The 24,630-nt window shown below is 51.2% G+C and overlaps 1 protein-coding gene across 3 annotated transcripts in view; it reads left to right on the top strand.

The window, feature by feature from the left end:
• The first annotated feature begins 18,841 nt into the window (after positions 1-18,841).
• The window catches only part of ZBTB16 (zinc finger and BTB domain containing 16), a 133,159-nt gene continuing 127,370 nt past the window's right edge, over positions 18,842-24,630 (top strand). The window contains exons 1-2 of one of the 3 annotated variants that reach the window (XM_087969747.1): positions 18,842-18,860; positions 22,503-23,828. In XM_087969747.1, the coding sequence (XP_087825873.1) occupies positions 22,582-23,828 (1,247 nt within the window). In that variant the 5' untranslated portion in view covers positions 18,842-18,860; positions 22,503-22,581. Of the gene's footprint in view, positions 18,861-20,258; positions 20,432-22,502; positions 23,829-24,630 lie in introns of those variants that run through there. The other 2 variants (XM_087969746.1, XM_087969748.1) reach the window with 2 other exon arrangements.

Here is a 24,630-nt window from a genome sequence, read left to right as displayed (position 1 = left end):
AGACTCTCCGTGACCGAAGTTTCCAGATATAACCCAGAAGAGCAGTTCCTGTGCCAGGTGGCCTTGGCCAGCAGTTCTCCTCAGCCTATCAGCGGCAAACGCAGCTGGACATTTATTTGGACTGAAAAATTAAACTCCTTCAAAATACATTTCCCAACAAATAAAAACATTTGCAAAATACAGTATTTGGGTGAACTTTAAAATAAGGTCAGTAAAGACCCATCACTAAAAGGGACCATTAATAATGACTAAATGATGTTTATAATAACTGGCTCCAACATGCTGCGAAGTGTCATTGGCAAATTGCAGGGCAGATCTTGAAAACCAGCAGATGAAGTTCTTTTGCAGACCTCATCGAAACGTTTCCAGGGAGATGGTCAGCTGAGACATGGATTAAAAATGCCTGAAGCAAATATGAAATCAAGAGCTAGTGTTTCCAGAACGATGTGTTTTTAAAAAAGGGAGAAAATGAGATTTTATTTTTAACATTGATGTTTCAGTGTGGGACTCATAGCATCTTTCAGGAGCTCCCACAAAGTCTCTCTTCACTGGTCATGTCTCTAATAAGATGCTACAAATCATGAAGTAGGACACAAACTATCCCCCCATTCGGAAGTTTAAGAGCAAACAAACCAGAAAGGATTGCAACCATTAGCTAAAGAACACAGGTAAATTTTGTTGTGATTGTTCCTATCAAACTTCAGCCTGGGCCTTGGGACTGTTCGAGTCCCTTGGCTATTTCATAAAGCAAACGAATCCTGCAAAGGCCTTCCTGGTTTATCCTGCTGGGACTCCATTTGTAAGTCTCCGAAGAGTTGGCTGTGGTTGCACATGAACAAAGACTCAAAGACGGCGTCCAGATTGATTTCTTGCTTGGTGTTGGTGGGGGCTAATCCCTTGACAAACAGTGGAGGTTGTGATGTTGAAATATTGTGAAATCTCAATACGGCCTTTGTTTTTCTTTCTGTAGAAAAGAATGCTTGTTCCTTCCAAAGGAGTTGCTCTCACGCAAATGGTCAAAACATGAAAAATGAAATTCAAGGGCCTGGCCTGTGGCCATGGACTGTTTCTCTGCTGGACTGAAGGACCACTTGGGTTGCCTGGAAACTCCCTGGGGTGGAAACACGATAGATAGATAGATAGATAGATAGATAGATAGATAGATAGATAGATAGATAGATAGATAGATAGATAGATAGATAGAGTTAGATAGAGATAGGTAGGTAGGTAGAGATAGAGTTAGGTAGATAGATAGATAGATAGATGATAGATAGATAAAGAGAGAGAGAGACAGAGACAGGCAGGCAGGCAGGCAGATAGGATAAAAATCGAATAAGGGTAATTCACACAGATGTTGTGCTGCCCTTAAAAACTCGGGGATTTCTCACTTTATTAAGCCTTTGGCTCCCTCTCCTGGTGTCCCTCTGCCTAATGCAGGACGTGAAGAAGCTTCCAAAGATTTCTTGCTTGGTTACTGCTTACAAAGCAGAGAGTTAAAGATTAAAGAATATGAAGCTACATGTACTGAATGTAGAATTAATAGAAAATGTACTATGTAACAAGTGATATAGGTAAGGAGTAAGGAATAGAGAATTAACAGAAAAATTAATATGTAATAATCATAGTGCAATAGAAAATTAAGTATAAGAATATGGTTAAGATATGTTAATGATGTCTTCAACATTGTTGTAATTGTTTTCTTTTACATTTTTAAATTGTTGGAAAAACTGAATAAAGTTTATAACAAAAAAAAAGTTTCCTTCAGGATCAAGGATCTGTTGGCTTTCAGGTGCCCACCAGTAGAGGAGAACGAATGTAGCTCAGGGTTGAACTGTGGAGTCCTTGGTGCTCTTTGGGCTTGCAAATATTTGATTATGTGCAAATATTTAATTATCCGACTAGCTAACATCAGCAGTGCTAGCATGAGCTTTGATGAAATGAAGGACTTGCTTCCTGGTGGGAATTGGGAGGGAAGGCACCCCAGGTGCTGGATTGCTTCTGCTCTGAAGCATAAATTGACCTGGTCCATTCGCAGATCCCAGTGAAGCCTTTAGTGCTCTCTGAGCTTGGTCGTTTTCAGGCAGACATTTCATGACCCAACTAGGGAACATCACCAGTGCTAGAAAGGAGAGTGGTTTCCTTTATGTTTACACACAGTGGCTTTACCCTGTTGGTATTGGTGGGGAAGATGGCTATTCATCCGTTCACTCACTCACTCGCTTGTTCGTTCATTTGCTGGAGAATCCTTGGTGCTCTATGAGCTTGGTGGTTTTCTTGCAAAGTTTCATGAACTAATTAGGTAACATCATGAGTGCCACGAGGGGCTGGGTTTTGCTCTTTATACACGAGTGGCTTGCCCTGTCAGTCTTGGCAGGGGTATTATTTTCTTCTTGATTAAACTGTTAAATACTGTCTGATCATTTGTCTGGGTTGGTTGTGCTTTGGGGTATTGTTCGTTGCTTGATTGCTGGTCTGGTCTTCAACCTAGTGTGAATCCTGCCCTCAGTCCACGCTAGTCTCCAGCAACCTCAATGGTTTTGGCTGGATGTACATCAGGCAGTCAAAACATGGCGTTCTTGTTCATAAAGTGGGTATTTTGAAAAATACCCACCAATTATTGATTGATTGATTGATTTTTATTTCGTTTAGTTTGTCAAGCGTGTATGAGAAAACAAGTACAAGTATGAACATAACCTATAAACCTATAAGTATAAACAGGTATAAGGATAGACATAATAAATGAATATGAATAAATGGGACAGTGGGCACTCTGGTGCACTTATTATGCTCGTCTCCTAGGCAGTACACACAACCATGAAATCTTCACAATTGAACAACTTCTCCCCAAATAACACAACCCAAACCAGACAGTCAAAAGGATTTAAAATATTGCAGTAAGTCACTGCCGTCACCAGGAAGCTCCCAAGCCTCAATTTCTGGTATTTGTGAGAGGCGAATGACTTCCTTCGGAAGGGACTGTTTCTCCCAGCGCTAAGGCAGCCTTGCAGTTCCAGGCGCTTCTCACTAGATGTCGGGGGAGGCCTGGGAAAAGGAGAGCGCCCAGCAGAGAGCAGACCCTGGCGAAGAAGCGGGGAGGGAGAGGGATGAGCCAGGGCTGGGGGCAGGGAAAGGGGGAGGGGGAGGCCCTCAACCCAGCACCTGATCTACTGGCAGAGGGCAGCCAGGAGGTGCCCAGGCAGAGATGCTGAGAGCTCCATGGGCAAACAAGGAGGGATCCCACGGGAATTGAGCTGCCCAGGTGGAGGTCGTGAGCTGCTCCCAGGGAGGGGAAGGTCTCCAGCTGAGACTTGCATGGGGCTGAAACCACTTCGCTCAGGGCTGTCCAACCTTGGCAACTTTTAAGACTTGGGGACTTCAACTGAATTCCCCCAGCCAGCTCTGCAGGGAGTTGACGTCCACAAGTCTTAAAAGAATGGCCTCAACACCTGGCCTAGTTTAAGATCTTGCAGGTCCAGAGCTGGAGGCCCTGCCTGTGGTTGCCCCACACGGTGAACTAGAGCAGGGGTCTCCAACCGTCGCAACTTGAAGACTTGTGGACTTCAACCCCCATAATTCCTCAGCTGACCATCTTTTCCCCTTCTGCCTGGTGCCAACTAGGCTCTGGCACTTCCACAGGGTGTGTGAACCTCAGCCTAGCTTTGCTAATCCTGGTTAAATTCCCCTTGTCTTTGCTATGGGCTGTGTTCCCACCAGGGATCTCCTTGGGCTCATGCTCAAAACTGAGGCTTCACAACCGTTTTTTGAACCACTTACTTCATTTTCCATCCCCTCCCACTGGAAGCAGGTAGGCAGGTACAAACCGATGTCAATTTGCATGCAACCACCTTCCCAAGCAGAGTCAAAATTAATGCAGTCCAGTGTTGGTAATGCTAAGCACAGCCAACTCTTCCATAAAACCCCAAATTCTTCTTAATTGTGCTTTGGGGGTGGGGAGAGAAGATCAAACGGCTTGGGCACTCAGCCCTCGCCCTTCCATGTTATAAAAGGGAGAGAAACAACACAGCTTTTAAGGGATAATAACATCCACTTTATTTTCTCAAGCACCGTTCTCCAATTACTCTTCTGGGATCGAGCAAAAGCTTTTGGGCATCTCACAATATGACTGGGCTAAAAAAAGCCACAGACCCCCTTTCCCATTCCCAACTCAGTGGAAAAGTGCATTTCCGGGAGCCCGTTTGCACACGCTGGGAGAGCAGTATTGAATCGTGCCCTTTAGTGTGCAAATCTGTGGTGGGTGCTTAAAGAGCGGGAATTAAAATCACAATTTGGATGAGTATGTTTGTGTTGGTGTGTTTGGAGTCCTGAGTAAAAACGTCAAAGATACGAATGTGAAGCATCCCTTTTCTACCTGACATCTAAAGTCTTCATTCTAGGCTATTGAGTTGGCCAAGTCTTGCCTTGCCTCACGTTCCAGTGCCCAGATGTGCAGCACCACTGCAGACCCAGAGATGCAACAGCCTCTCACCATTAACTGGCTAATTACCTGGCATGCCAAATTGCATTTTGCATCCTGCCTGATGCTCCTTGGCTCCTCTTACGGAGGCAACTGGGGTTGGCCTCTTTTTATAACCAAGTTCTTCGTAACACGGGGAGAACGAAGGGATGTAGGTCAAACGTAAGAGAAAGTCCACCGCCGGCCATTTGGCCTGGTGGTTTTTTGCCTCCTGTGAGAAGACTCCTCGGGCCTTCTTATTTTTTAAGGGCTAAGATTTTGTCTTGCTTGTGCAGTCACAGAAAAGCCAGTAATTGCAGCCTGGAGATAGCTTTAGTGTACACACACACACACACTCACAAGGCTCCTCTTATCCTCTTTGTTTAAATCTCTTCCGTCTTTTATTTCTTGCTTTCGGGAATATAAAACTTGATGGTGTTTTTGGCAAACCTGCCACTTGGCTTTGCCATTTATGGCTCCCTTTGCACAGATATCTCGCTCGTAAAGGAGGCTTCCATCTCTCTGCCCCTTCTTGCTAGGCTGGAAGTGCTCAGGAAATGCGCCACCCAAACGGGGAGGCATCGGGGCTCCCCATAAGCAGGAATCCTGTGGATCAGGGCTCTTCCTCCCAACCTCTGCCCTCAGCTGGATCCGAATAGAGCTGGAAGGGATCTTGAAGGTCTTCTAGTCCAACCCCTTGCTCTAGCAAGAAACTCTCTACCATTTCAGGAAGGTCAAGTCCCTTCTTCAAAGCCTCCAGAGATGGAGCAGCCACAACTCCTGGAGGCAACTTCTGTTCCACGGGTTGATTGTCCTCGCTGATCGGAAGTTTCTCCTGAGTTCTAAGTTGCTTCTCTCCTTGATCAGTTTCCATCCCTTGTTTCTTGTCCTGCCCTTCAGGTGCTCTGGGAAATAGGTAGGACTACAACTCCCATCCTCCACAGGGAGGAGGAGCACCAAAAGAGATGGGCCTTCTTGTGTTCCTCTCCATTACTGTCTCATTCAGGGAGGTGAGCAAGGCTCCCGTGTGTGTGTGTGTGTGTGTGTGTGTGTGTGTGTGTGTTTCTTCCCCCACCATGCTAAAAATATCCACAGGCTGGTTTCAAAACCCTCTTCAGAATAGAGACTATATTTTATAGGCATAAATATTTTGCACGGTTACATTTATAGTAAAAACTTGATTGTACACGGTATTTATAAAAGACCTAATTTTACAAGGAGGCCCTGTAGCCTATTAGGAAGGTTTTCCTAAAAAGATCTGCAGCCTTTGGAAGCTCCGAGCAAGCAAAATATCCTTAGTTTACACCCTCTTAACTCCGGGTGTTCTTTTGAGGGTCCGGGGGAAGAGGGCAGCTCAGAATTGGTAAGTATTACCCACCCTTGAAAAGCCCCCTGCGTTTGGAGAGTGTCTCCGGGAGACGGGTGGCATATAAATTGAATAAATAAAATAAAAACAAAAACAGCACTGGCATACCCGTTGCAGGCAAACTCAACTTACTTTGAATCCTGGCTTGGGATCCAAACGGAAGATGAGTATAAATATTGTATAAATGACTTGAGTTCTGCAACTAGTTCCTGTGAATGACCCAACTGGGTCATTTGTTGGGGTGCCTGTGAGACCAGCATAGTTTGTGCCAATCTTGCAGTAACTGGACTTTGTGCCAAGTTCTGCCCAACCTCTGGCCTTTTTCCCATGAATTTGTGAGATGCAGATGGGTGAAGGGGACCTGATGACCCATTCAAGGCTTGGAAGGGACGGGGGGGGGGGTGTCCTATCTTAACAGAATTCACAGAGTTAGAAGGGCTCTGGGAGGTCATGTAGTCCAACCCCCTGCTCAAGCAGGAGACCCTATGCCATTTCAGACAAGACCTGTGGACTTCAACCCACAGAACTCCCCAGCCAGCCATGGTTTATTTATTAATCTAGAAAATTTATATTGCTGCCTACCCCCACGTGGCGACTCAAGGCGACTTGCAAGGAATAAAAAGAATAAGAAGAAAAATAATAAAATAATAAGCCCCACCTTCCCATCCTGATGACGACACACATTCATACTAGCCAGAGGTAGTATTCAGCCAGTTCGGACCGGTTCTGGAGAACCAGTAGCGGAACTTTTGAGTCGTTGGGAGAACGGGCCAATCTCACCTCTGACTAGCCCCACCAATCCCATCTTTTCTCTGCCTCCCATCGAGTCCCAGCTGATCGGTTGGGTCTCTTTTGGTTGCCCTGAACAGGAGAACAGAGCTGGAAAGCAGGTTAGTGGGCTGGGGAGGGAATGGGATTTGGCAGTATCCTTCCCCTGCCACACCCACCAAGGCATGCCCACCAAGCCACACCCACCAAGCCACGTCCACAGAACCAGGAGTAAAAAATGTTGAATCCCACCACTGATACCAGTCATTTAATGGGCTCCATCCCACTCTGGGTTACCCAGGCCTGTTGGCAGAACCACGTCTTCAGGGACTTCCAAAAGAGCGCCAGGGTGGGTGGGGAACTCTAGTCTCTGAGGGGGGATGATGTTCCAGAGAGAGGGAGCCACCATGGAGAAGGTCCTTCTTCTGGGTCCCACCAGGTGTATCTCCGTAGGGGACAGGATCTGCAACATTCCTTGCCTCCCTCTATAATGGGTCGGCTAGATGTGACCGGCAGGGACGGTCCCTTAATGACTGTCTGATTCACTTAACAAATGCAACCAACCCTGGCAAAGAAAGACCACAAAAACCAGATGCGGCTCACTTAATCCTGCTCCATAGTGGAAATTCCGGTCCCCATTGCAGCCGAGGACTCCTTGTAACGCCAGTGGAACTCCCTGCTACAGACCCGTCATGCCTTTGCCACCCCTGGGCCGAGGACGGAAGGCTCCTTTCCAAGCCTGCCCTGATTTCCCCTGATGAAAGGAGCGACGCGACCGGAGAAATAAAACTTTTCCAGGCGCAGGATACCGCCACCGGGCCAAACGATCATGCACAGATGGTAGCGAGATAAATGGTGCCATCTTTTTACTGTAGCTTTCAGGCTATAATTCCTCCTCGACATTTATGAGATGCTAGTTTCTCCCCCCCGCTGCCCCTCCTCCTCCTCCTCCTCCTCCTCCTCCTCCTCCTCCTCTTTACTTGCAGGGCTGCGCATCTCCCGACAGCGCCAGCCAGCCCGTGAGGTGGGAAGCGGAACCCGAACGTTAATAATGTGGCCGGCACTTCAGCCCTTCTCCATTTCTCTCCTCCAATTTTCTCCAGTGACAATTTATAGGCGGGTTTGAAGCTTGAATAGCTGTGGCTGCTCGGTAATATGTATTCTCTGTAAGTGTTCCCTGCTGTGGCGTATCCTAAGAGTGCTCCATCAAATAATTATCTCCCTCCTCCTCCTCTGTTTTTTTTAAAAATATATATTCTCAGCCTCTTTCATTCGATCTGCATCGCTATAAAATATTCCACTCTCAGGGAGGTGGGGGAACCCACTCAGCAGCTCCCAGCCTTTCGGTGACTGTAAAAAGGGTATTTATGTCCGATATTAAGTCCACTCGAGGCAGGGCCTCCATCTTGGCATTTTCCCCCTGTGGATGCCTTCCTGCCTCCATAAGTTCGCCTCGGCTGCTTCCATCACATCTGGAGGCTTGCAAGGACCACGGTTGATGCGTGAAAGCCGAAGTCACCTGTGAGAGCTTCTCCACCCCAGGATCTGTGGTGCTTTCGTGGGCCTCCCTAAAATGAATTCTGTCCTCCTGGGCACAACAGGGATGGATGTCACCCAACCAGCATCCTACGGCATCCCCAAGATCCAGCTGGTAATGGTGGCTCTTCTGGGACCTGATCCTGGAAGCCGAAAGAAGCTTTCTTTGAAAGTATTTGATGGAACCACCAGCTGAAAGCCCGTGAAAGTTCCATCCCAAGAATATCCTGAGAGCGAGCACATTATGGGCTCCTTTGCACTCTGCACATGATATGTGACACAGAGTCCACTTTAGAAGGTTGTGAGGAGGTCTTCTGAAGGAACGTTGGAAGCTCACATTGGAGTTCCTGTCCTAGCACATCCTGATCTATGGATTGTTCACTTGGCAAGAGATTGAAGAACTTAAAACCTGTCGGTTCCTCCTGTCCCATCAGGCCCCCGAAACCCAAAGCACACGGAGTTACTTTTAAGCAGTGTCCTTTATTGTTCCTCACTTATAGACAGAATCTTGCCAAATAAAAGCAATTACCCGCATTAAATGGATGGAAACTAATCAGAATAACAGAGTTGGAAGGGACTTTTGAGGTCTTCTAATCCAACCCTTTGCTCAGGCAGGAAGCCTTGTATCATTTCAGACAAATGGTTATTAATTGTCTTCTTTAAAACTTCCCATGTTGGAGCATTCACAACTTCTGGAGGCAAAGTCATTCCACTCATTAATTGTTCTCACTGTAAGCAAAATTCTTCTTAGTTCTAGGTTGCTTCTCTCCTTGATCGGTTTCCACCCGTTGCTTCTGCCTTTTGGTGCTTTGGGGAATAGATCGTCTCCCTCTTCTTCTTTGGAGCAGCCCTTCACATATTGGAACATTGCTATCATGTCACCCCTAGTCCTTGTTTTCATTAACGTAGACAGTAACTAAACTAATCAAGAGGAGAAGCAACTTAAAACCAAGGAGAACTTTCTTGACAGTGAGGACACTTAATCAGTGGAACAGCTTCCCTCCAGAAGTTGTGGTTGCTTCATCACTGGAGGTTTCTAGAAAGAGATTGGACTACCATCTCTCTAAAATGGATATAGGGTCTCCTGCTTGAGCAGAGGGGGTTGGACTAGAAGACCTCCAAGGTCCCTTCCAATCTGTTCTTCTGTTATACCCTCCACCACCTGTCCTCCTCCGAGGCCCAAGGGATTTTCTTGCAACATTGCTCTGGAGCACAGATGGTCAGCAACAGGAGTGACAATGTTTAAGAAATGTTTAAAAGAGCAGTGGTGAAATTGAATGGAGCCTCCTCCTCCTCCTCCTCCTCCTCCTCCTCCTCCTCCTCCTCCTCCTTCTTCTTCTTCTTCTTCTTCTTCTTCTTCTTCTTCTTCTTCTTCTTCTTCTTCTTCTTCTTCTTCTTCTGTGAAGGGCAGTCAGAAGTTGCTGGATGGGTAAACCATGGCCGTTTTGGCTACTACTCGACTCCCAAAATTACCATGTTGCAAGCTGTTTGCAGACCTTGCCGCTGCCATTAAAGTGGAAAGAATGGCCCGGAGAAGAGGGAGCTCCGCTTTCAAGATCTTGTCTTATTTTGGCTTCTTGGCTTGGGCTTAAGCAGCTGGCATGGCTACCCTAGCAAGGGTTAAACGGAAGATATAAAATAAATGCAGCTCTGCTTTTTAGGGTTTGGGGTGGTTGTTTTTTTGTGGGTTTTTTTTTTTTAGCAATGCGGTATAATCACAGTCTAGCAGCAGGTTGCTTTTCCAGCAGGAGGGTTTAGAATTATTTTCTGGAGTTTGCAATATAGAACTTAAATTAAGCCACAGAAGTCGGGGGAGCTCCCTGATGCCACGCTAAATTCTCAGCAGCCTCGGCTTTGTATTAAAGTCTTCGCTGGCAATTAGGTTCATTAACTATCACAATACCTTATTTATTACGCGGCGTGCCATATGGTTTCCCAGCTAAGGAATGGCACCCGCTCCGGCAGGAACCGTTTGGTGTCATAAAAATGTTCACAAATAATGTTACAGCTCTCGGGGGCAAAGAGCGCCGTAGGTTGCGGGGGTCAGGAACAGCGGGGTGGGGGTGGGAATATGGGGGCATATTTCTTTCTCTTTCCCCCTGGAATGAAGTAGGTAAAAGAATTGGCCCAGGAAGGCTGGCAGAATGGATTCACCGGGATTTGAAAACCTTCCAGAATCTCATCTTTCCCCCCAGAGCAATGCCCAGAAGAAAATGGGATTTCTAGCATGCGCCTAGATCTTAGCCCAGCTGGATCCTGCCAAGGGCTCCCTTTAGCCCTTCCTCATAGCATGTGGGGCGCAACAGCAGCAGAGATAACAATAGCAATAGCCCTTAGACTTATATACCGCTTCACAGTGCTTTCACAGCCCTCTCTAAGCGGTTTACAGAGTCAGCCTCTTGCCCCCGACAATTTGGGTCCTCATTTTACCCACCTTGGAAGGACGGAAGGCTGAATCAACCTTTAGAAGGAAGGAAGGAAGGGGAGGAAAAAAAGGAAGGAATGGCAATAGCACTTAGACTTATATCTCGCTTCACAGTTCTTTTACAGCCCTCCCTAAGAGGTTTACAGAGTCAGCCTCTTGCCTCCAACAATCTGGGTCCTCATTTTACCCACCTGGGAAGGATGGAAGGCTGAGTCGACCTGGAGCCTAGTGAGATTCGATCTGCCAAATTGCAGGCAGCCGGCAGGCAACAAAAGTAGCTTGCAGTACTGCACTCTAACCACTGCCCCACCGAGGCTCTAATAGCCTGCAATGACCAGAATCCACTTTTAAAAAAAACAAACGTGGCCCTTTTGCTTTCTAGAAGCCTTGGAAGGTGGCCATGCCACGGTGGGAGAGGAGGCCTTCCCAAAACCTTGGCATTCCACTCAAGTTGGAAGAGGTCCACCAAGTTCTCCTCTGAAGCCACTAGAGGTCAGGCACCGTCCCCAGAAAGTTGAATGCTGACCGACTGAAGTCCCTGCAGGTTGCAGCTGGCAGCGAGTGCCCTGGGCTTGACCGATCCCATCCTCTTGGTTCCCACCTGACTGGCACTTCAGAGCTGCCAGTCGGGCAAGAGAAGCGCCCGCCAGGAAAAACTGGGCAGGAATCCAAAGGAGGAAGACAAAAATTAGCCATAGCTTCTCGTGGGAGAAATGGGCCTAAAAATAAATAAGCCACCCTTTTGATTAAAAATGAGCTGCTCGTGTGGTACAGCTGTATTGGGAGAAAGCGGGCACTGAAGGGAGCCTTGCTTTGTTAGTGACGCTGGATGCTAAGTTTCTCCTAAGCTCAGAAGTTCTGGCTTCCTCCTTTGGATTCCTGCCCAGTTTTTCCTGGTTGGCGCTTCTCTTGCTCGACTGGCAGCTCTGAAGTGCCAATCAGGTGGGAACCAGGAGGACGGGACGGGTCATGCCCAGGGCAAAAGGGTCCCAGCCTCTAAAGGAGCCGAGACCCTGAACAACAACGAAGCACAGTCCTCCTGACTTCCCATTCAGATTTTGGGTAGGTCTTATCCCATTTCCTCCATTTTCAATTGACACGTTATGCAATCACATTCTTCTGATTTGGCTACTAGCCAATGAACCATTTCCACCCCAACCCTAAGATGCCAAGGTGGAGACATCATCACACAGGCTGCCATCACCTATTTCCATCTTGATATTTTATCCAGGGACAGAAGTCATGAAATTTTTATGATGACATAGTTATTCATGGCTCATAATTAGTTTATTGAAATTATTTATATCCCCCTCCCCATTGGTGAGGTAGTGGTACCAAGACAGAGATTGGTGACTGCCATAGAAACTACATGTCTGTAGCTTTCCATGGGGAAACTCAAGACTGGTAGTCCTCATGTTTCTGGGGGATTCTGGGAGTTGAAACCCAAACATCTCAACAACTGCCAAGGCTGAGGAATCCTGCCCTTGCCTTTTGCAGGCTGATACTTGAACCTAGGCAAGAAGGAGAATTCCTGAGAGAAGGGCATTCCTGTTCTTGAAGGACAGCAGACCTGGGAGACCTGGCCTATCTCCATCCATAAAAAGAAGGGCAACTCCAGAGTGGCCAAGGTTTGGAGGTAGGCGGGTCATATCCTTCCTGTCTTTATCCCCAGGGAAAAGTGGGCAGAGAAGGAAGAGAAAGTCCGAAGAACCATCAAGCGGTACCTGAAATGCGATGTGACCCAACCCAACCCTTTGGCCCCGCTGGTTCTTCCTCCTGCAGATTGCCTGCTCTCCAGTTTGTGCTTCGATGGGGCTTGCAAGGACATCCCCACCTACCAATCAGCTTTCAGGAACATCAGTTCCCTCCTGAAACCAGGGGGGCACCTCCTGTTGAATTCATCCCTTGAAGGGCACTACTACAGGGTGGGCCAACGCAAGTTCTCCACCGTCTACTTGGAGAAGGAGATGATAGAAGAGGCAGTGAAACAAGCTGGCTTTGTCATTAAATGGATTGAAGAGACCAGGATCGAGTGCCCCCCATCCCAAGCGGATGCAAAAGGGCAGTGTATCCTTCTTGCCCAGAAATGCAGTCCATGAAAATTAGGCAGTTGTTTCTTGTGTTACACCCAGACTTCTTCAACCATTGTTATGATTTTGTTACACAAGTTAGGGAAAACACATGGCACATGCCTCCAGGGATCCTTCCCATGCCTTTCCTAGAAGGTGCATAGGAAGTGGTGCACAGGAAATAGCTCTGTGTGTAATAAGGTAGTGTCTTGCCTCAGTTTGTGTGTTGGTTTGTGCTTTCTTTGTGTTGTGTCTCTCTGTTTTCTATGTACGTGGAGTCTCTGTGCATGCGTTGCCCTGGGCTGTCCTCAGCCCGGCCTATTCTGAGCAGTGGTGGGATTCAAACTTTTTTACTACCAATTCTGTGGGTGTGGCTTGGAGGGTGTGGCAGGGGAAGGAGACTGCAAAATCCCCATTCCCTCCCCACCCCACTAACCTGCTTTCCAGCTCCGTTCTCTCAGCCGATCAGCTGGGACTCGATGGGAGGCAGAGAAGAGATGGGGTTGGCGGGGCCAGTCAGAGGTGGGATTTGCCGGTTCTTAAAACTACTCAAAATTTCCACTACCGGTTTTCCAGAACTGGTCAGAACTGGCTGAATAGCATCTCTGTTCAAGATGATAGCGATGCCCTCCATGATTCTGGCCACTTTCTTCTAAATCAGTGGCCCTCCACAGCTTCAAAACCTCCCTCCCATTTTTAACAGATCTGTTCATTTATTCCAAAGGAACAGATCTGTTCATTTATTCCGAGGGAATTGCACCACCGAGGCTGAGTCTCGATTAACCAGGATTGCTGTTGCCAAACTCTGATGGGCTACCTGTGAAACTTCAGCCTCTCCCCGCAGGCTGTGTCTGCTGCTCTGTCCCTCGACCAAGACCTCTTATTATAAACCCTCCTTACTCAACGTGCAATTGATCTTATTGACTGGCTGGAGCTATGCCTGATTTCAGCCCAATTGCTTTGCTGTTGCTCCTGAGTTGCTCGGTTTCTGCCCTTAGGAATTCTTAATGCTCAACCCCTTGGACATAAATTTCTTGGGAAACAGCCCCTTGGGACCTGCAAAGCCCATTATTCCTTCAATTCTGCACCAGACAGAAATGTAGCGTGCATTTAACTGTGCACAGTTAATCCTAGGTACTGTTCTCTCTTTTTTTTTATGTTATGAGGGGGCCAAAAGCTATCGTACAAGGAAATAAGGGCAGTGGCTGAGAACCCAATCTGGCTGTAGTTAGAATTATGGTTTGGATTTTTTTGTTTTTGGATGGGGAGGGGGCTGTGTGGATGCACAGGAATCCATGGTTAAGAGCAAAACTGTAGTTGGGCTTTTAAGAAGCACCTGAAGGCATCTGATCCAGACCCTGTGAAGAAGCAGAGCGAGCAACGATGTATCCGGACAAGGGTTTGGGATCTGTGTGGACAGCCCTTCTCTCCATGGTATCGACTGGGCTTTAACAGGAATGGGAAGGAGGGTCTCCACCATGAAAAGTTGCAGGAAGTATTCTTGATGCAAAGTTGCACCCCCAGTTGTTATCAACCTGAATTCTTTAGAGTCGAGCAGAATGGAAATGCAATCGAGAATAACGTCGGTATCCACCAACTAGCAAAGGTATGCGGTCATCTCCGGAACTTTTGTCAATTGTCTTGGTGGACAAAACTATCAGAGGTCTCAGGGGCGTTGGAATTTCTAGCAGGATAAGAGACCAAGGGCTGCTGTATCTCCTGCAAATATATTAAAGAAATAAAAGGGGTTAATAGATAACTTGGCAACTTGCCAGTAACAGTTGGGTGTAGCTACTTGATGAGGCTTTAGCTCTCTGGGAGGAGATCAAAAACCATTTCTCTGATAGTAGAAGATGCTCCTGCGTTGCAGTCATCTGGGTCAAAAGGAGGAAGAATCACGTGGGTCTTTCACCACTCTGCCAGGGAAGGCCTGAGAAGGGCTGAGAAGAAGTCCTCCATGGTGCTATTTATCATCTTGAAAAATCCTTCCTTTCTTCTTCTTCTTCTTCTTCTTCTTCTTCTTCTTCTTCTTCTTCTTCTTCTTCTTCTTCTTCTTCTTCTTCTTCTTCTTCTTCTTCTTCTTCTTCTTCTTCTTCTTCTTCTTCTTCTCCTCCTCCTCCTCCTCCTCCTCCTCCTCCTCCTCCTCCTCCTCCTCCTCCTCCTCCTCCTCCTCCTCCTCCTCCTCCTCCTTAGTGTACTACCACAAGTGCAGAGTCTGCTTTTCTTGGAAAACCATGACTTCCCCCCAATAAATGGGATTATATTCCCAGGAAATTATGCAAAGTTCTTTCACTTCCTCAAGAATGGGGGAGGTAACAGAGAGGGTCTTGGGAATTTTGACAGGAATTTTTTTTTTTTTTGAAGATTCACCTTTTGAATCCCTCTTGAAATCTTCCCTCCCAATGAAATAAAATTAAATGAACCTATAAATGATTGTTACAATCTTCATCATTTCACAAGAAGTGGCGTTTATAGTGGTGTGTCTGATGAGATAAGAAGATCTTAACTCAAATTCTCCCTCTTGCACAAAACTTTTGAGATAGGATAATCTCCCTTCTCTTCTTGGGCAATGTCCTATCTTGTCCATCCCGTCCTTGGAAGGCTAAAATCCCCTGGGCCCTTCTAAAGGGGGCAGTTCCCTGCTTTAACTTTGTCTGAGTCTGGCTGTTTTTTGGAGGATGAATGGCTGCAAAAGTTGATGGAGTTAGCAAGGATTGATGGCCTTGATTAAGAAATACAATTAATTTTTTCCCCACTTGGAAACCGCTTCTGGACTTTGCGCTTGAGGTGGAAAACAATGAAACTTTGATTGTGGGTTTTGCTGATTAGATAGGTTTGTTGTTACAGAAGAGGATAATCTATGTTATGATGTAAAAGTTAAAAGTTGAGGTCGTACATTATTACCTTATTCTATTGCACCCAGAATAGTTGGAAGTCAATGATTTTCTTTCTTTCCCCTCTTTCCTTCCCTATTTTCCTATCATTCTCGTTTTTCTTTGCATTTTTGCATTTTATATTTCAAACTAATAAAAATTGATAACTGCACGGAGATAGAAAAGTCTGGGGGGGTCACCTTGAAGATGACAGGCTAAGTGATCCTGTTCCATTTCTGGGGGTCAAAGGGAAGAGATGGACGTACTGAGGATGGGGAAAGAAAATACACCCTTGGGCAGCCAATTTGGTGAAACACACACACTTCCACTCAACCCAGGTCGCTCCTTCCAACATTAACTCTACGGAAAATGTAGGACAGGGACATGGTGGCTCAGTGGTTTGTCGACCTGAAAGGTCGGCAGTTCGGAGGTTTGAATCCCTAGCATCGCATAACGGAGTGAGCTCCCGTTCCTTGTCCCAGCTTCTGCCAACCTAGCAGTTCGAAAGCATGTAAAAATGCAAGTAGAAAAATAGGGATCCCTTTGGTGGGAACAGCGTTCTGTGCGCCTTCGGCATTTAGTCATGCCCACCACATGACCATGGAAATGTCTTCGGACAGCGCTGGCTCTTCAGCTTTGTAACGGATATGAGCACTGCCCGCTAGAGCCGGAAACGACTAGCACACATGCGCGAGGGAAACCTTTACCTTTACCTTATATAAGGGTTATTAAAGATGGTTAGTTCGTGGGCGCTTCAAGAAGCATTTTATGGCAATTATGAGCTGAAGTGCCTTGCCAGAGAGAGAAAAGGAGCAGGCCCATTTTGCCACGCAATGGAAGCTCCCCTCTCTCGCTGAGTCACTCTTGACAATAAGCTTCCAGCTGGTTCAGGGAAATCAGAGAATGAAATTCTGGAATGTGGGCTGCTGCCTAGCCGAACGGTCCTGGCCCACAGCTGACTAAAATCTCCAAGTGTTTGCAGGCTTAACCTCCCAGGTGAGCCCTTCTTCCCTTGGGGATGTGGCCAGATCCCTCTGTCCAGGATCTCAGACATTACAAATAGGAGCAAGCATGTGACAGGAGTCCTTCCCACCTCTGCCCTGCCTGCAACGGTTCCCGGTGCAGGGAAGGAGAGACTGTAAGCCTCGTTTCTGCTCCTTTTTGGTAGAGCTCCAAAGTTTTCTGTTCTGCATTTGCACGGATTTGGTTTCAGCTAGAGAAGGCAGAGGGGTCCTGGGTGCTCTCTGAGCTTGGTGGTTTTCTTGTAGACCTTTCGTTACTCAAACTAGGTAACATCATCAGTGCTAGCAAAAAAAAGTAACTTAATGCATTTGTTCTAACTAGCAGTGCTCCATAGTCCTCCTCCTCCTCCACCTCCTCCATAAACCCCATTCCCTTGTAGCACTGATGATGTTCTCTAGTTGGGTCCTGAAACGTCTACAAGAAAGCCACCACGCTCCGAGGAGCCCTCATCTCAATCCTGAGCTTCGAAGAGTCTCCTTAATCAGGAGAGAAATTAGAACGTGGCCCATTCTGGCTCCCACTCTGAATTTCCAGCTGTCTCTTCTACGTGTCCTTCGCCGATTCCTGCTGAAAGACACTTTGCTTTCTCGGGTCTTGACACCAAGTGTGGCCAGTCATGCTCTGAGAAGTTGTGATGGTCCACACAACAGGCAATCAGGCCAGAATCCGTGGCTCTTGCAGGTTCCAGGTGTGTTTGGACAGAATGGGTTTTTCTACTAGAAGCCACCACTCCGGAGGACCTCCTGCCCCCTGGGGGTCTTCGGCACCTGCAAAAGGGCCAGGCCTTAAAACCAGCTTTACCTAGGAGGCCATTGGCCCACCCCAGAATAACCGACGGAACCTTTCCTTCAGCTGCAAGGCATAATAAGCTCAGCCCGGAGGCGTCCTGGTGCTTCTCTGCAGCTCAGCTCAGGGCTTGGGAAAGAGTCCTGCTCTCCTCGCCATCCCTGCCCTTCGCTCCCAGGCTGTTCCAGCTAAGTAGGTGCTCTTATCGGCTCCCTGCATACATTAAACACCATTATAATTATCAGCCTTTTTCCCTTCTGCAAATTACATTCGCCCTGGCATGAGCCTTGGGGCATCTCTGTCCTTAATGCATTTCTTATTTTGCTATTTAACTGGCAACACTATTGGGTCATGGCCTATTTGTAGCATCTCAGGGCCGGGCCAGGCCCTGCCTTCTCTTGGGCTCTGCTCTGCAAAGGAACTCCCACCACTCTGGCCAGCTCGCTTGCTTGGTTTTTGACTAAAATTGCAAGGAGCCTCAGCTGGACATGGAACGACAGCCCTGCTTCTAAAGAAGCCGCGTCTCTGGAAGCCAAATTGAAGGTGCTTTTCGAAAAACTTTTGCTTCTAAATGTCCATGGAGCATCTCCGTCATTCAAGTCGTGGCTGTCCCAAAGGTGCTTTTTTCAGGAGGCAACCGGACTTTCTGGTTTTTCTTTGAAGACGTTTCGCTTCTCATCCCAGGAAGCTTCTTCAGTTCTGATTTCCCATCATCCAGTCAGAGCTGAAGAAGCCTCTTGGATGAGAAGTGAAACGTCTTCAAAGAAGAAAGCCCAGCTGCCTCTTGAAAAAAAGCATTTTTATGACTTTGCTTCTAAAGCACAGGGAAATGGATGGAATCCAGGAGGGGACTGGTGTGTGTGTGTGTGTGTGTGTCTTCACACCGCTTCTTCTTGTGTGGTACATTTTGGCCCAGCTCAGGCAGGGAATGGGATCAGGTGAAGTTGTGCAAGTTAGCAGGTATCTTCCTCCCTTCAGCAAAGGTGGACTTATTCTGGCACCACCCGAGGACAGAAACCACTGCAAAGGGCGAGGCGAGGAGGAGGAGGAGGCAGCCTGGCTCTTTTCAAATTGTGGGGAAATAGTTCGTAATTCCGCCGGTTGGTTTTTCTGATGCAGACATCGGGCGATTTCCAAAATTCTTAGGGGAAGAACCCAGGAATCCAACGGAACGAGGCTCCACCTTCCCTGGCCGTTTCCCATCCACTCTGAAACTTACAACAAATAAGAGGGAAGGATGAGCCCTGGGTGGCCCCTTCGCCTCTCTGCAGGAGTCCCCGCTCTGAGCAATCCCAGGCAGCTGCTCCAGGGGTGCACAGGCTGGCAGAGACACCCCTGCACCCCCAGAGCAGATTTCCCTGGAAGAGACCCTCCCAGGGCCCAGTGGTGGGGTTCAATGTTTTTTTCCTACCGGTTCTGCGGGCGTGGCTTGGTGGGCGTGGCAGGGGAAGGAGACTGCAAAATCTCCAGTCAGAGGTGGGATTAGCAGTTCTCTGAATTACTCAAACTTTCCGCTACCGGTTCTCCAGAACTGCTCGGAACCAGCTGAATGCCACCTCAGGTAGGGTCCCCTCTCCCCTCCCCATCACTCCTGGGTCCTTCTTCGGGCAGGGCAGCCCAGGGTGTGATGTGGACTCGGTTCCTCTCCTTTCTTGCAGCCCCTCCCTGGCATCTCCCCCCAGATAACAGAATAACAGAGTTGGAAGGGACCTTGTAGACCATCTAGTCCAACCCCCCACCCAAGCAGGAGACCCTACACCCCCGTCTGACCGATGGCAGTCCGGTCTCTTCTTGAAAGCCTCCAGGGATGAAACTCCCACAACTTCTGAAGGCAACTTCTCTTCCATGTTCTCACGGTCAGAAAATTCCTCCTTATTTCCAGGTTGAAATCTCTCCTGGTTCAGTTTCCATCCATTTTTCCTTGTCTGGCCTTTGGGGGCTTTGGAAAACAGCTTGACCCCCCCTCTCTGGGGCAGCCCCTCCTCCAATACGGAAGGCTGCTGCTCTCCTGTCTCCCCTGGTCCTTCTCTTCCCGAGACCAGCCAGGCCAAGCCTTCTTCTTCCCCAGCTGAGCCCCCTCCTCGCTGCCTGGAGCGCCGCAACTCCGGCGGGGCTCCAGGCGAGTCCCAGGCTCCCCCAAATGGGCTCGGAGCGGCCAACGCTGCCCAGCCGCCTCCGGGCTCCTCCTGGACGGGGCGGGCGTTGCGGGCCGGCCGGGGAAGCCCCTGCCCGGGCGCTCTTGGGGCGTCCAGGCTGCCGGGGACGGAGGGGCTGCTCCAAGTCAGGGCGCGGGCGAGGCGGGCAGCGGCAGCGGCAGGTGCGCGGAGGCGGGGCCGAAAGGGGCGTGTCTCTCCTCCGCCCGCCCTCGCCAGCTGCAGCCGCTGCCTCCATTTTGAAGCGGGCAAGCGGCGAGCGCTGTCCAGCACCGGCGCCCCGCTCGCTCCCTGGGAGGCTGGGGGGCGGGGGGGGCCGCAACTGGGCTAGGCCCCGCCCTCCCCCCGACAGCGCTCCTGCCTCTTCTACCGCCCCCCCGCAGCAGTCAGGACTGGAACTCTCCATCCCGCCCGAAGCCGTGTGTGTGTGGGGGGCACCTTCGGCCTCGGCGGCCCCTTTCCGCCCCTGCCCCCTGGGCTGCGGGGGGGAGAAGGGCCCAAGCGGCGAGCGCTGTCCCGGGACGCCGCCCCCTCCCGAGGTGCCAGAGCATGTGCAGAGTGCCGCTCCGCCGACGGGCGCGCCTCTCCCCCGCCCACCTTGAGGGTCCGGGTCCGGCCGGGGCAGCGGAGGCGCCGGGGCTGCGGGGCCGAGGTCCGGCTGTGCTCCTCGGGCCCGGGCACTAGGGGTCAGGGCAGCCCCGGCCAGGCGGGGGCGGCGGGCGGCGCCGGCCGGTGCCAGCAGTCAAGATGGTTTCCGGCCGGGGCTTCGCGGGGGGGGGGAGGGGGCGGGGAGGGGCGGCTCCGACGCGCCTCGCCAGCCCGGCAACGTCAGGCAGCGGCTGGTGATTTGCTGGCCGCGCCGCCGAGCCCCGCTAGAGAGGCTGGAAGCGGGCGCTGCGAACTCGCCTGCCGCGCCGCCGGCGATGCGCTGCCCTCCGCCGCCGCCCGCCCGCCTGGCCCGGGCAAAAGCCGCGCGACGGTGAGTGGCGGGGCCGGAGCGGCGGCCAACTTGCGCCCGGCCGGGCTCCTTGGGGCTCTGGGACGACGCGGCTCCCGCCGCCGGGGCTCGCTCCTCTGCGGCGGGACCCGGGGAAGCGGAGCGGCGGGTTCCCCTCGGGGCGCTCCCACTGGGGGCCGCTCAGGCGGAGGGAGCCGAGGCGGGGCAGCCGCCCCTTTCCCCGCTGCCCGCCGAGGGGACGGCAGGCGGCTCCGAGGTCCGGGGGGCGGAGGGGCGCGAGCAGCCCGAGGAGAGCGGCTTTTCCCCGGAGTCAGACCCCCCTTCTCCTTCCCCGCTCGTGCGAGCGCGGCTTTGCCTGGGACACGCGTCTCGGGGCTCGTGGGGAGGGGTCGGCGGAGGGAGTCCGAGGCGGGGCTGCTGCGCTGCGGGCAGCGGGGCGCTTTCGGCCGCCGCTCCCCGCCCGGGACCCTCCGCTCCCCTCGGGCGGGACTCGCTCCGGAGGAAAGGCTCGCCCGAGGCCAACAGGTCCCGCGCTGCGCAGCTGCCTTGGGCTGGGGGCGCCAGGGGTTCCGTGCTATTCCAGTCCCTTTGCTGGGCGGGGGCGTCCGGACCGTCCCTCGGCAAGGCTGCAGCTTCAGCCGTCGAGGAAAGGGGGCTGCGGGGATCCCCGAAAAGGGCTCATCCCTTCCAAATGGTGGGTGGGTGGGAATTGCCAGATTGATCTCCCCCCGTCGCCCCTTCTCAATCAGGCTCCCCAAATCTGTGGGGGGCGTCATCCAGCTGCTCTGCCGCTGCTGATGAGGGAGCTGGGGGTTTGCACGGGAGCCCCCCTTTGCCCCCCCCAAGGTAAGAACTGGGGCTTTTCCCTCGAAGAGTTCTCCGCGCTGACCTCGGGGCAGCTTTGAAAGGCCATTCGCTCCTTGAAACATCTCCCCCCTCCTCTGTCGGGTGGAGGAGCCGCTGCTTCTAAAGCTTGGGGGCTGGGGGAAGAAGTTGCTCCCTCCGAAGAAGTTCGGCTTAAGCCTCTAACAAAGGCTGCTGCTTTCCCTGGGAGGGCCGGGCGCTGCTTTCCCGCTTGAGTTTGGGATGGGGGGGGCAGGAATGTCATTTTGGGACCCACTGGAAGTCGAAGGGCGAGGGGGAGGGTGTGGCTGCCCCAATTTGGGGCTTAGAATTGCCCCCCATTTCTTCCCCCTCTTTTCCTCTTCTTTTCTCAGTCTTAACAACTTATTTGGGGGGGACACAACACAAAATTTCTGTCTCAGGAGGCTCTTGATGGTTGTGTGTGTGTGTGTGTGTGTGTGCAGTGATGCTACAAATACTGTCTCAATTCAATTTGGAAAGAGAAACCGGTAGATAACTGTTATGGATGGGACACCACTAAGAAATCCTGAACATCGGGCTATAAGCATTTTGATAAACAACTAACCTGGGAAGTGGAGGGGGGGGACATCCCATAAGAAGGGAGGGGCAAGCCGCTTCCTCGGTGTTTCCAGGGAAACCACACAGCTGTGTTTGGGCAAGCTGGAGGATCGAAGAAGAATGAGCTTCGGGGTTGGAGGTTGGCTCCTTCTCCCGTTGAGCCCGTTGAGGCCCTTCCTGTGCCCACCCAACGAACGAGGTTCCCTTTGCTTTTGGGCAGAGAAGGACGTGACCAAGTGAAGGACCAAGGCTGATCCAAAGGTGCTTTTCCAAGAGGCAACTGGACTTTCTAGTTTTTCTCTGAAGACCTTTCGCTTCTCATCTAAGAAGCTTCTTCAGCTCTGCCCTTCTGCTCACCCAAGAAGCTTCTCCAACTCACTGAAGAAGCTTCTTGGATGAGAAGCAAAATGTCTTCAAAGAAAAACCAGAAAGTCCGGTTGCCTCCTGAAAAAAGCACCTTTGAGAAAAAAGCGCCTTTGGGACAACCAGGACCTGGGTTGACTGAGAATCTCCATAGACCACCACCAAGGCTGATGTTCCTTCACTTTCCCACCCCGCTTGGACTAACAGCCCTTCCCTGCCCTCAAGTTGGGTTCTTTGCTGGGTTTCCATGCCGATGAACGATGCTTCCCCTGTAAAACTTCTCCTCCTCCTTGCCTTCCCCTTCCAGATTGTTGACCCCTCCGAAAGACAGCTCTAGACAGTGCTGTAGAAAGACTCCTTAATGCCTGCAGCCCAGGAGGAGCATTATGGATCTGACTAAGATGGGTACGATTCAGCTCCAGAACTCCAGCCACGCGACTGGCCTTCTCCAGAAAGCCAACCAGATGCGCCTGGCTGGCACCCTCTGCGACGTGGTGATCCTGGTGGACAGCCAAGAATTCCATGCCCACCGGACCGTCCTGGCGTGCACCAGCAAGATGTTCGAGATCCTTTTCCACCGCAACAGTCAGCATTACACCTTGGATTTCCTCTCGCCAAAGACCTTCCAGCAGATTCTGGAGTACGCCTACACCGCCACCCTGCAGGCCAAAGTTGAGGATCTGGATGATCTGCTCTATGCGGCGGAGATCCTCGAGATCGAGTACCTGGAGGAGCAGTGCTTGAAGATCTTGGAGACCATCCAGGCGTCGGAAGACAATGAGGCCGAAGTCAGCATGACGGACGGTGTGGCCGAGGAAGAGGAGGACCGGAAGTCCAGATACATTAAGAACATCCTGCTCTCCAAGCATTCCAGCGAAGAGAGCGGCTACTCCAGCCTGGCCGGCCAGGCCCTGATGGGGACGATGCTGGAGCACAGCCCCTCCGTCTCCACCTCCTTCGGCCTGGCGGCCATGAGCCCCACCAAGACTGCCGTGGACAGCTTGATGAGCATCGGACAGTCCCTCTTGCAGGGGGGTCTGCCCCGCCAGGCCCTGGAGGACTTGCACTCTGCCAATGGCCGGGGCCCGGCCGTGCCCGAGCTGAAGACTGAAGCCATGCAGGTGGAGGAGGCCTCCAGCCACGAGAGCCCCCGGTCAGCGGAGCTGGGCGCTTCTGGGGCGGACAAAGCGGAGGATAAAAGCAAGCAGGGGCCTGGCACGCCGACCCGCAGCAGCGTCATCACCAGCGCCCGGGAACTTCACTATCCCCGGGACGACAGCGCGGAGCAGCCCCTCGAGGTGGTGCAAGGCCCCCCGGTCGGGCCGGAGCTCTTGGCCTCCCATGGGGAGAAGCCGATGAGCCTCTACTCGGTGCTGCCCAACCACAAGAGCGAGTCCATGCTTGGCCTGCCCGTCTCCATGGCCCCTACGCTGCATGTGCAGCCGGCCCTGGCCGTCTCCATGGACTTCGGCTCCTACGGGGGGCTGCTCCCGCAAGGCTTCATCCAGAGAGAGCTCTTCAGCAAACTCGGGGAACTGGCCGTGGGCATCAAAACCGAGCACCGGAGTGTCGGGGAGCAGTGCAGCGTTTGCGGGGCGGAGCTGCCGGACAACGAGACGGTGGAACAGCACAGGTAGCCCTTCTCTCCCTTCTCGGGGGTTTTGCACTCGTGCTCAGAAAGGCTGTTCCTGGGCGATAGGCAAAGTGGCAGGCAGTTCCCAGGGACCCGAGGGATGGGGTGTCTTTCTAAGACATTCCCGGGAAGGCAGTGAGCTGCAGGCTACGCCTCTTGCTAGGAAGAGAAAATAAAACGGAGGGGAAAAAGATGATTTAAAGCTGAGAAGAGGCTCTGTAGGGTAGGTGGCATCTTTGCAAGTTGATCTTCTGAATAGGAAGGGGGCCTCAAGGAGGAACTCCTCCTCCTCCTCCTCCTCTCCTCCTCCCTCCTCCTCCTCCTCCTCCTCCTCCTTCTTCTCCTCCTCCTTCTTCTTCTCCTTCTCTTCCTCCTCCTCCTCCTCCTCCTCCTTCTCTTCTCTTCCTTCTCCTCCTTCTTTCCTCCTCCTCCTCCTCCTCCCTCCTCCTCCTCCTTCCTCCTCCTCCCTCCTCCTTTCCTCCTCCTCCTCCTCCTCCTCCTCCTCCTCCTCCTCCTCCTTCTCTTCTCCTCCTCTTCCTCCTCCTCCTCTCCTCCCTCCTCTTCTTCTTCTCCTCCTCCTTCCTCCTCCTTCCTTCTCCTCCTCCTCCTCCTCTTCCTCCTCCTCCTCTTCCTTCTCCTCCTCTTCCTCCTCTTCCTCCTCCTCCTCCTCTTCTTCCTTCTCCTCCTCTTCCTCTTCTTCCTCCTCCTCCTCCTCCTCCTCCTCCTCCTCCTCCAGCAAGGGCTGGCCATGAAGCTGGTTTCTGCTAACGCCTTGGACACACCAGCATTGTTTCCAAGCAGC

The sequence above is a fragment of the Notechis scutatus genome, chromosome 7 (genome assembly GCF_049901735.1).
Source record: "Notechis scutatus isolate UNSWTSFEM ecotype Mainland chromosome 7, rNotScu1.2, whole genome shotgun sequence".
In the NCBI taxonomy this organism is placed as follows: domain Eukaryota; kingdom Metazoa; phylum Chordata; class Lepidosauria; order Squamata; family Elapidae; genus Notechis; species Notechis scutatus.
This window is presented reverse-complemented; position numbering and strand designations above follow the sequence as displayed.